Source organism: Musa acuminata, chromosome BXJ3-1, assembly GCF_036884655.1.
Source record: "Musa acuminata AAA Group cultivar baxijiao chromosome BXJ3-1, Cavendish_Baxijiao_AAA, whole genome shotgun sequence".
Lineage (NCBI taxonomy): Eukaryota > Viridiplantae > Streptophyta > Magnoliopsida > Zingiberales > Musaceae > Musa > Musa acuminata.
The window spans coordinates 3,576,080-3,587,056 of record NC_088349.1 but is presented as its reverse complement, the minus strand read 5'-3'; the positions used below and the strand labels follow the sequence as shown (position 1 = coordinate 3,587,056).

General features: G+C 34.5%; 2 protein-coding genes across 4 annotated transcripts; both read right to left on the bottom strand.

Annotated features, from left to right (window-relative positions):
• Window positions 1-429: 429 nt before the first annotated feature.
• On the bottom strand, window positions 430-3,249 carry LOC135629053 (probable methyltransferase TCM_000336). Of its 2 annotated transcripts, none has more exons than XM_065136190.1 (5): window positions 3,082-3,249; window positions 2,040-2,216; window positions 1,534-1,947; window positions 1,146-1,418; window positions 430-823 (listed from the first exon to the last, which is right to left on the bottom strand). In XM_065136190.1, exons 1-5 carry the CDS (start codon window positions 3,232-3,234, stop codon window positions 482-484), a joined length of 1,359 nt encoding a protein of 452 aa, XP_064992262.1. In that variant the 5' UTR covers window positions 3,235-3,249; the 3' UTR covers window positions 430-481. The 2 variants fall into 2 exon arrangements, with proteins under 2 accessions (XP_064992262.1, XP_064992263.1); XM_065136191.1 differs by lacking the exon at window positions 3,082-3,249 and adding an exon at window positions 2,728-2,745.
• A 2,675-nt stretch (window positions 3,250-5,924) lies between these two features.
• Window positions 5,925-8,217, bottom strand: LOC103987457 (bidirectional sugar transporter SWEET2a-like). Of its 2 annotated transcripts, XM_009405774.3 has the most exons (7): window positions 7,820-8,217; window positions 7,382-7,418; window positions 7,069-7,285; window positions 6,832-6,990; window positions 6,626-6,745; window positions 6,411-6,541; window positions 5,925-6,124 (listed from the first exon to the last, which is right to left on the bottom strand). In XM_009405774.3, exons 1-6 carry the CDS (start codon window positions 8,010-8,012, stop codon window positions 6,431-6,433), a joined length of 837 nt encoding a protein of 278 aa, XP_009404049.2. In that variant the 5' UTR covers window positions 8,013-8,217; the 3' UTR covers window positions 5,925-6,124; window positions 6,411-6,430. The 2 variants fall into 2 exon arrangements, with proteins under 2 accessions (XP_009404049.2, XP_018674475.2); XM_018818930.2 differs by lacking the exon at window positions 7,382-7,418.
• Between the last annotated feature and the right edge of the window lie 2,760 nt (window positions 8,218-10,977).

The window sequence follows — 10,977 nt, the reverse complement described above, 5'->3', positions numbered from 1 at the left end:
GTCCTTCCTTGAAAGGTCATTGGCAACAGTTCTTTCCTCCAAAAGACTGCACTATCTGGCCTCAGTATCTTTCACATTTAGTCTCCTTCCTCTGTTCAGCATTCTTATTTCATTAAGCAGCTTCTCTTCTTCCTCATGGAAAGTACATGAACAAAATCTGTCCTTAGGAACACATAATGGCACAGCAAAACGATGAGTAGCAGTAAAAGTAAGTTTTGGAGGATCAAAATGGTATACACAATACAAATGCCACAGTATATTCACTTGATATGAAAGTATAGTAGGAAACAAAATGCCATACCAGCCTATGACTGGGATGAGCATGAATTTAAGAAGGCTCTCAAAGGAGAAATTACAAAGATAAAGAACATGCTGTTGAATTTGAAGCTGAAAAGATGAAGATGCCTATCCAAAGATGAAGCAATGCTGTTGTCATTGTCGACTTTGAAGTAATTTATTCATACTGGTGTGTGACCAGATTTTATGTTTGATGTGGCTTTCTTAGAACTGCTATCAAGAGAGGACATTTTAGTTCTTGTTTGACCAAGAATTCACTGAGCAATCCGCTATAAATTTGGAATAATTTATCTACAATGCCTTCTCCAAAGTGGTGGGTGATCATCGACTCCTGTATGGCTCTAATGGCCATCGATGTGATTCTTGCATCCTTGTGAGGATCTCCAGTGCTTGTGTTCAGCTCATAAGCTTGTATGAAGTCAATCTCAAATGATCCTTCTCTGCCTACTTCATCCTCAATCTCCTTTGTTGATGGAGCATAAAATGGAACATTGTATGTGTCTACCTTCTCTTCGTCAACCATTTCCTGTGAGGCAGGTAGAAGAACATAGTAGAAATGGTTTAGGATATGAGAGTTGCTTTAAGGAATGGAAACTATAATATAATTTTGCTATATTTTATCTTGAGCTTTCAATCCATAGACATCCCTGTATGATATTTGAGGAGAATGGATGAAGATGAAGCAAATGCAGAATGTAACAACAGAGAAAATGACAAGGAACTCAAAAGAACATTATTTTGCCTACTTTCCAAACCTCATTTCGAGTGCTTCAAAGGAATGAACTCATTTATCCCTGCAAGTTGCAGATGAACACTAAAAGGAATAAAAGACAAAGAGTGGCACTCACTTGTGAGACCATAATGGCCAAAGACTGGTCTAAAAGTTCCCACAAAACTGTTGCACTCTTATCGCTGTGATCATCTGTTCTTCTTCCTAAAATTAGGACAACGATTCGTCCACCAGAACGTAACTCTGCTGATCTTGACTTGAGAAAGAGGCTGAAATCTTTCTGAAACTGCCTCAAGTATGCTAAAGGAACAGCAGGGTGGCTTGTGTTAGATATGTATATCTTCCCCTTGTTAATTGGCTTACCATTACCGTCAACAAGCCCCAGAGGAACCTTCAGATTCATTGGACAACACTTCACTCTTAGTTTATGAATACATGTATCAGATCTATCTGAAAGAACTTAGTTATTAGAGATCATATATGGATTTAGAGAACTGAATGCTAACCTCAGAAAGCCAGTGCAAGCTATGACAAGAATAAATGAAATCAAGACTATTGCTTGGGGAAAGCCTGCCATAGAAGGACCCAGGAAGTGCAGCTAAGTATACAGATGGAGCACTGCTTTCTTGCAGCTCAATGCCTCCTTTGAGCTTCCTAGTGAACTCCGGAAAATTCAGGAACACAGAATTGAAGTCATTGGTCGGAAGATCATTAAGGAACACCAAGATCTCTGGCGTCGGCCTTTCTGACTGTCGAGCCTTTTCATGAATGGATTCGACTATTTTGCTGACTAGTGAAAAGGCATTAGTCCCTGAGGAGCAACCAAGATCAGCAATTGTGAAGCATCCTGGTGTTCTTGAGGCATACACATCTGTTGCTGAGTCTACTATGATATGCTTTATGGCCTCCATGCTCTTCTTCTGAATAAAGAACAGACAATGGAAAAAAAAAAAAAAATGAGAGGAGGTCAAAATCATTAGATATTTGTTGACATGAAAGGGAAGATCTTGACCTGAAGGGAGGAATTCTGAGCATAGCTGGTTTCACCCAATCCTTCTTTCATGTGAAGAACACTCTCCACATCCATGGTCACAAGTTCAGTAGTTCTTGGAGGTTGACAGGATGCCATTGCCAGTCTTTTAGTTGCCAATTCAGCCTTGAACTTTTCTTGATCTTCTATTTGTTTCCCCTGCATGGATTAGGAATTCTTGAAATTGTCAAGGAAAAAGCAAAATGTGAGTCTGAGTGCCTATCTCTAACACTTTGTTCTGAGTAACATCTTTCATCTCCTCTCTCATATTAATTAGACCTTAAACAACTACTCACATCAGCCCTGTCTAAAATCAACAAAATCTCCTATTTTATAACTCATTAAACATTATTAATCATTTATTCAAATCACTCCTACCTAATATAGCATTGAGGGGACCATGAGATTGGAAGAAGATCAGTGCAAAATAGGGAAAATCTAAATCTTGATGATATGATGAAAAGAGAGGACTTGTAAATAGTCAATAATCTACAGTAATATTGAAAACAACTGTTATGTAACCTATTATCAACAAAGATCTATGATGCTATAATAGCTGGTATCAGTGCACTGGGTATCATTCTTAATGATCAACATAACTGTTGATTCAGAACCATCAACATCTTTGAGGAACTAAATAGTTTTGCAGAAAGTAAGATCTGGAAAATACCATGAAATTATTTTTTATTTAGTTTGATCCTGATTTTGACAATTTTCCTCTCTTTAATCCCCTCAATATAGCGTTAAATGCTGTTCTCAGACACGACAAGGAGAAACCAACAATTATTCTTTTTTCCTGTCCAACTTTCTCCATGCATCATTTACAGTAAAGCATCCGAATAGTCGGCCACAGCAGCTAAGGATGTCTTTTCTTATTTGTAATGTCGGCTTTACCGGAAATTTCCTGCTTCATAGAGCTAAAATCTAAGAACTCCCATGAATCAAAGGGAAGACGAACATAGAAACACAGTCCATTTCTATTGCATTGAGTAATGAGCAAAGCTGTAAGAGGAAGGAAACATACCTGGGACTGAGACTTCTTCCTGTTACCATAACCCAAAGATAAGGCAGAGTTGGAGGATTTAATAAGCTTCTTCCACCCCTTGAAAGCTCCGGAAAAATCCAAGGGGACTTGAAGAAAAGATGCGCCAAACTTAATTGGAAGGGCAGAAGGCATCACCACATTTAAAAAAGACTTGAATGGCATATGATGTCTGCATAGTTTACTGTTCACAACAATATCCTTTTGGCAGCAGATGGCTATAAAAACAATGCAGGGTGGAGCTTGTTATCTTTTTCTCTTTGTTTATTGTCTTCACTTTGTCACTCATGGCACCAATTGTGGTTCATATATAGTGTGTGTGCATTGCAATTTTCATTGAGTGGCTTTATAGTCAAACCAAAGAGAAAAAGAAGTGAAGAAAGTACATATAGACAGTTGAATGTCAGAGCAAAAGAAATGCAGAGGTTACTGTTTGGAACAATTTACTTTTAGCAGCAGATGAGTTCCTCTTTGTTCATCAGTTCACTTGATCACTCAAGTCATCTCATGATGGTTCAGTCCATGGTGTGGATTGCAACATGCAATGAGTGTCTACATGGTCAAACCAAGAAGGAAGTGGATCTTTAAATCTAAACAAGATCTAAATGGCATAGTTTATTGTTCAGATTTATTAAGTTTGGTTAGTATTTTTTAAGAAAATTCTTAACTAAAAACATGTTTTTTGGAGACCAATTTGCTTAGGGATAAGGGATTTATGTTTTCAAAGATTTCTATTTGAACAAAAAATAATCAGGTGAAAATTAAGGGTTGGTTGTTCTCTAAATACCTAACATGTGGTGTTAAAAGAAAAATACTTTAGTGCTCTTAAATCTAGAGAGATTTAGTACTCCGAAAGTTTATATGCGACGGTATATAAAGAACTAATCTTGTCTAATCTTGTCTCCATCATCTTTTGAGTTTATAATAATAATAATTAGTAATATTATTATTATTATTATTATTATTTATCATCAAGAGTCTTCTTCACCTATAAAGTGATGTGAGAGTCTTATGTTCCCCACAGGAACCATTTCCTTTTGGCAGCAGATTGGCTGTATGATATGGCAATGTTGTGCTTGTTCTGTGTCTCTCATGGTTTTCCAATGCCTTTCACTTTTCATGGCATCAGTGATGGTTCATATCCAGTGTGCATTGCAACTTGCAATGACTACCTTCATAGTCAAGCCAAAGGAAGAAAGGGGAGAAAGCTAGACTTGCCCATTGGATGGTTGGAGCTTCCATGCTTACCCTTTACTTCGAAGCAAATGAAATCATGACATCTCAACTAAATGATATGTTTCTTCTATTTCTCCATTCTCTCCTGTGAGTCCACTTTAAAAAGCTTAAACTTATAGATAGCCAAAATCTATCCATTTCATTATTAACAGTTTCATAAATGCTTAGTAAATGCAGTCAATCAATGATAAAAATCAGGTGAAGACATCAGAAGAGCAATCCTCTAAAACTTGTAATCATTTTTACCAAAAATATTTTTTTTTCCCTAAACCTGCTGCTAGAGTTCACAAGAAATTAATACCAACTTTGTCAATTGCTGTTGTACAAAATTGTATTTCCTTAAAAATAAATGTGTATTTATTTTAAAGAGAATGTAACATTTTACAAAATAAAGCAAAAAAATTTTGAAAAGATCATATAGAGATTGTTTCTTAAACTCAAATCTTAATCTTCTATATTGTAAAGGAGCAATCTTAGCATACAAACATCACTTCTTTTTCATACAGTAGAACTATATGTGTAATTTTTTCTTTTAATTCTTAAATATTATTAGTTTCACCAAAATTTGAGAGTTCTTTTAAACTTTATTGATCATTTTCCTGAAGAACTTCATCTTTCCTATGCAGGATGAATTGACTCTGGGAATGAAATGTACAGGAGAGAATAAGGTGGGAGATGTTGAGAACTCATGTTGTCTGTTTGCAAGTCCATGGAGTTGAGAATCTTCAGATGGTGGCAAAATAGTTTGATACCCATTAATTGGCACAGATTCCCCACAAACAAAAATGCCAACATGCTCCATTTGTTGTATTCCATGTCACACTACTTGAGACTTCTTCTTCTCACCTATAAGAATGAGAAGGAAAAGGTTGAGATGACCTCTATTTGTGCCGACAAATAAATAGGTCTGACTTATCTTCTTCTACCAATGGATAATGCATGTTACTTAGAAAGTACCTGTACCATCAATGTGTCTAACAAAAGACAAGTCTCATCAAACAATGAGGAAATCTTCCCCCCTGTCAACTCAGAAATTGTGCTCATTGTTGTTCATATCTTACAACAGAGAAGACAATTCATGTGTTGTTGACAGAGGAAATAGTTTATGGTTTGTATTCTCACACTCAGCATTTGCTTTGGGGCTCAGAGAGGTCAGGATAAGATCATCAGGTTTTAGAGTGCAGCAAAAGATAACATTATTTGGTTGGATTCTTTCTAGGGGAGTAGAATATTATGGGGGAAAAGAAAGGCTTCTTTATTCTAGCATTTGTTAGAAGTTAGATCATCATCTCTATTATAGTATTTCTTTTAGATGTTTTTTATCACCGTCAATAACAAAAGGACAATATCTTTAATTAAATCAAAAGTAATAAATTATTTTCTTGTTTCTAGTGAAAGATGATCTAATCATGCAATAAAAATAATTAAGATCTATGTTTATGAATTCTTCGTACAATCATCCATCTTTTTATATCCGAGCCTCAAAACGGCATTAACGATGTTATTTGTGAGAGCTAATGCTTCACATTTTTTTTGAAATTTTTATGGAACAAGTAATACGTTCGATATAACTGAACGAGGACGTCACATTGTGCATAAGCTCATCATCCAAAATTTTATAATTACAAAATAATTTGTGATCACTAAAATAACATTCTTTTTAGGTCTCATCATTGTCAGTAAAATGAATAAATTTGTGACCAAACATCTATTAACAAAAATGAACTATCTCCGATGTCGCTTGATTTGAAAACTTCCTCTTCTTCCGGCTTCTAAAAGTGTTGATCACCTGAAAATATAAATAAAATATAAATTGGGATTAGCATGTTCGGAAATTATACAATAATGAGAATAATATCATTGATTAGAGTGTGACATCAACATATCAAGATTCAAAAAGTATTGGACCCTTTAGCATGATAAACACAATCAGTGCATACAGAACAGAGTTGGAAAGTTATAAGCTTTGATACATGAGAAAATGCCAAACCTCTGAGTTGGATTACTTTTCTGCATCTAAAATATTATCTATGCAAAGCAACCAATTGCATGAAACTAATGAATGCACATTTTACCTTGTCAAACTAGAACATCACTATGAAACCAGCAATGGCATGTTAAAAGAGTCTTCTCTTGAGTTAATGCTGTAGTAGGCATACAGCACCAGTTGTATGACTGCAAGAACAGTTCCAATTCCATTTGGGAGCTGCAAAACAGCAGTTCAGAAGAACAAGCATCAATCGCCGAAAGCAATCTACGAGAATCCAATCTAAAATTGCAGCATTCTTACATATATGAAGAAGTCATGCAACAGCATCCCATATGCAAAGAAGGAGATGCTCATCAAGAAGGTTGCGAGGGACAGGTAGAAAGGCATGAACTCCACACTCTTAGTCCTGATCACCAGACTCTGACAAGTGCACCACATAGATAGGTAAAGAAATCCGAACACAATCATCGATCGATATCTAAATTTGCGATGAAAAGAAAACCTACAATGATAGATAATGGAGAAGCAAACATGGAGATAAGCGACGCAACACTCAAGTATCCAACAAATGTTTGCCTCGTCGTGTGATCGAAGAACTCAAGGCTGACAAATACAATGGCAGCAAAAACACAGGCAACTCCTGCCAGCAGCGCCGACATCCTCAACTGCACAATCAATCACACATCAATTGCTGTCTAAAAGCTTAAGCTAGAAGATGAGATGTGATCTGTTCATCCATTCACCTTTCTTGCAGAATTGGCATAGCGAATGAAGAGGATGACATAGACTAATTGGAAGGCGGCACCGACCGAATTGACTGTGGCAACCAGGATCACCCCGTAGGAGACACAAGGAAGGCCATACCACATGCAGATCAAGCAGTTCAAGAGGGAATATATGTAAGGCAGGCCTGAGAACTCCTCGGTGGACTTGTTTTGGACGATTCTTTTGAAGGTCGGCCTGAAGAATTCAAGCAAATCGTGCTGCATTTGAGCTTTTCATGTGCAAATGTAAACGGAGATGGAAATAATAGAGATGTCGATGAAGTGGGCTCACATTGGCGACACAAACAAGACGAAGGCGAAAACATTGCCTGCAACAGATCAAAAGAAACTGCTGAAGGCGAAAACATTCACCATTTCCCTTAATCCCTTTGTCGGGGTAAGGGAAAGAAAGTAGTGATGAAGACATGAACGAACGCTATGCACCAAGAATAAATCGATTCAAATATCTGCTGCATTCACCATTTTCCCTTTATCCCTTTGCTGGGGAAGGGTAAAGGAACAATGATTCGGAAGAACTCTCTTTTAGCTTCCTAAGAGCAGCTTGTATAGATTCTGCTCCTGCGTGCTATGTGTAATTTCCCGGAGGACCTTTTGTTCATGGGATTAACTAATCTAAGGTTGATAGCAGGATTACTGGTTCGACAATCTTGACAACTACACCACTAGAAACAATTAGAAGCAACGTTGAGCGGGTGCTGAGAAACCTCACCGGCAATTCCAGCTGCGTAGCTGCAGATGTCGTAGAAGGAGGCAGAGGAAGAAGATGCCGCTGCAATTCCTGAAGGAATCATCTTGCCCTTCTTCTTCTTCTTCTTCTTCTCTCTCTCTCTCGCGACCAAAAACAGGAAAAGTCTGCTCCTCTCCCACCTTTTCTCTGTTGGTGTCTGCAGACATGTAATCATATATAGGAGGCAACAGCATCGAATCCAGATTCACTTACCTGTCTGCGTGCATGATATATTCAACTCTTACTAAATCCGCTCGTGATTGAGAGAAGGGAAATCGTAGGCTTTGATGTCACAATCTAAATGTTGGACAAGCGAATGCATGGCCACCACCATCACAATCTCCTGTGAGCTGTGATTGCAGTCAGTGTTGACAGCTTTGCCCGTGTGCTGTTCCAACATCTCATTGTCTATTTTCTACTGCTCATTCTCACATCATGAACACCAAAATACTGTTGTCCATTGATGGTGAGAATCTAAAGTGCACTTCTCAGGGATTTCTGATACAGCAGAGAATATAATAAAATAGCCAAAAAAAAAAAAACAAAAACAAAGGAGATGAATCTCATTCTGTTGGAAAAATATTTTTAAAAAAAACTTAAAATGTATATTTAATTAATTAAGGGTAGTTATAATAATCATTCTCATGAAAGAAAATGTCCCTTTATTTTATTTTTTTGGGCTCTATAAATAAATTCCTAAACAATTCCTATTGACATGAATAGGAAATACTCTCCATCTCTTTATTTTCTTTCTACTTATGTTTTAATTCTATTTTTGTTGCTTGTTTTGTCATAATAATCTCGCTGGTAAAAGATGATATATTGATTGAATCGCGGATAAGATTCTCAATAGATTTTGCCTTAATACAAAATATGCATATCTTTGAGTTCCTTCTAAAATTTTTTATTTTATTATTTTAAATATTTATTAGTTAGTCAAAATAAAATTTAAAGGTATTAATTAATTTTATTGGTAAAGATTTTGACAGTATATCTTAAGATTCTATCTTGAATCTCGTCTTTACCTTTTATCCTTTATGAAAAATGATGTTCAATATAATAATAATAAATTGATTGATCGATCAAGAAATATATTAAAAAATAATTTTTTAAAAAATATATTAGTATATGATTAAAATTTAACTTTAACCTTTCTCCCTATAATTAATATTTATTATCTTTTTATAGAGGTATAGGAAGAATTTAACTTTAAGAGAAACATGAAGTGGTATCTTTTGTAAGAAGTGATTCTTCATATTTTAGCCTCTTATATGAAAGTATCTATATTCGATTACAACTAAGAAATTATGTGATTCCTAAAATCTCTCATGAATATTCAAGATTCTTATGCATAATTATTAATGCTAACTCTGCAACTAATCATTGATACCATATTGTAATAATAAAAATATGGGTTAGAAAGAATATAATTCAAGACTTAGATTCATTTTGTTCCTTTGAGATAAAAGTTATTTACTCTAAGTAAAATTTAAATTTTATAGTGTGCTTCATTAACCATCAAGCAATACCTTTATTATTTTTCTTCTTATTTATTATTATTTTAATTTTGATTTTTATAATTTTTGAGTTATTTTAAGAACTATTGAAAATATCTTTAAAATATATAATTAATTAATTAATTATCCTCGTGAAAGGAAGTAATGGTGTACTATACCTTTCAATATGACTTTTAGGACCCTTTTAAGCTCTACAAATAGCATTCTAAACAAATCTTATTGATACCAATAATAAATACTCTTTCTTTTTTTATTTTATTTTCGATTATATTTTAATTTTATTTTATTATTCAATTCATTGAGATGGGATATCAACTCACTTTATAATTATTATTAGACTCAAACTTTAGGATAGAAATCTTGATTAATCCATGATATTTGACCTTAATACATATGTATCTCCGAATTCTTTCTAAAATTTTATCATTTACCTTATTATTTATAATAACTATTAATTTTTCTAATCATAACTCATATACTCTACTTTTATATGAATCCAAAAATTACCTGAGTATATATATATATATATATATATATATATATATATATATATATAGAAGATTATGGAGGGACATAACTCATCAATCATGCAATTTTCGAATGTTCGTAATATCAATATGACCCACACATCAAAAGAAATCATTATGTTGAGTTTATATTTTTCATAATTTAAATTTAAAAATTATACGAGCAAATAAGAAAGAGTGTTCGACGGAATAATAACTCATGTATTATCAAATTATATTGAATTATCAAATATGATCAAAGCATATGTTAACGGCATTAATGTACTATAACAAATCATTCAAATCATCAACACAAAGATGAAAATTCCCAACTTGATCGAAAAAAAGATGAGAACCCTCCCCATTGTCATCTCTCAACCATCCTATTCTTCCACTTATTACGAGCATTGATATCTTACTCTACAAGGGAGGATTTTGCATGATGAATATAGAATGTAGCATTGAAGGGTACACTTCAACCTAATTTTGTTATGTTAATGCCACGAGATTTGGATATTCTAATCAGTCATCTGACGGATATGGACAGGCAGAAGAATAGAGGATGAAAGCAGTTAATTTGCTGTATTTTACTGTGCATGATAAACACATGACAAGAGAAAGGGATGGGTTGGATAGAGACATTTCTGATACAATTATTATTGCTTATGCACTCAACATCTCATAATGGAATTAACAATTAATTCTCCAAGTAATTACAATTTGATGTGATTTGTTTGCTATTATGTGTTGCAATCAATTATAAATTAGACATAAGCAGCTGCAGAAAAAGTTGGCTATCCACAATCATTCATTGCTTTCATTGGTCTGCATATATATATATATATATATATATATATATACACACACACACATGATCAACTTCCTACATCTCATTTTTATTGTATTTTAATTAAATTATGTCATCTTATTTATAATCCAGATTCACACTAGAGAGTGTTAAAAACATAGCTAGAATAGCTGAGCAAGTTATTCATCGCTCAGCATCCACGGATTGATCTCGTCTCATCAACACCTTGTTCATGGATATTGGATGGACTTGGGTTATAACTCTATTACCATTGGATGTAAACATTTTTGGCATGAAGTCAATAAGTAG

Bases quoted from the DNA above. Each gene is read 5' to 3' on its own strand.
- LOC135629053 (XM_065136190.1), bottom strand. From the start codon at position 3,234: ATGCCTTCTGCCCTTCCAATTAAGTTTGGCGCATCTTTTCTTCAAGTC. The intron at 2,217-3,081 runs GTATGTTTCCTT...TAATCCATGCAG, and splicing joins GGAAGAAGTCTCAGTCCCAG to GGGAAACAAATAGAAGATCA. The intron at 824-1,145 runs GTGAGTGCCACT...CCTGCCTCACAG, and splicing joins TGGCCATTATGGTCTCACAA to GAAATGGTTGACGAAGAGAA.
- LOC103987457 (XM_009405774.3), bottom strand. From the start codon at position 8,012: ATGATTACATGTCTGCAGACACCAACAGAGAAAAGGTGGGAGAGGAGC. The intron at 7,419-7,819 runs GTGAGGTTTCTC...GATCTGTTGCAG, and splicing joins CTACGCAGCTGGAATTGCCG to GCAATGTTTTCGCCTTCGTC. The intron at 6,542-6,625 runs GTAAGAATGCTG...GCTGTTTTGCAG, and splicing joins TGCATGACTTCTTCATATAT to CTCCCAAATGGAATTGGAAC.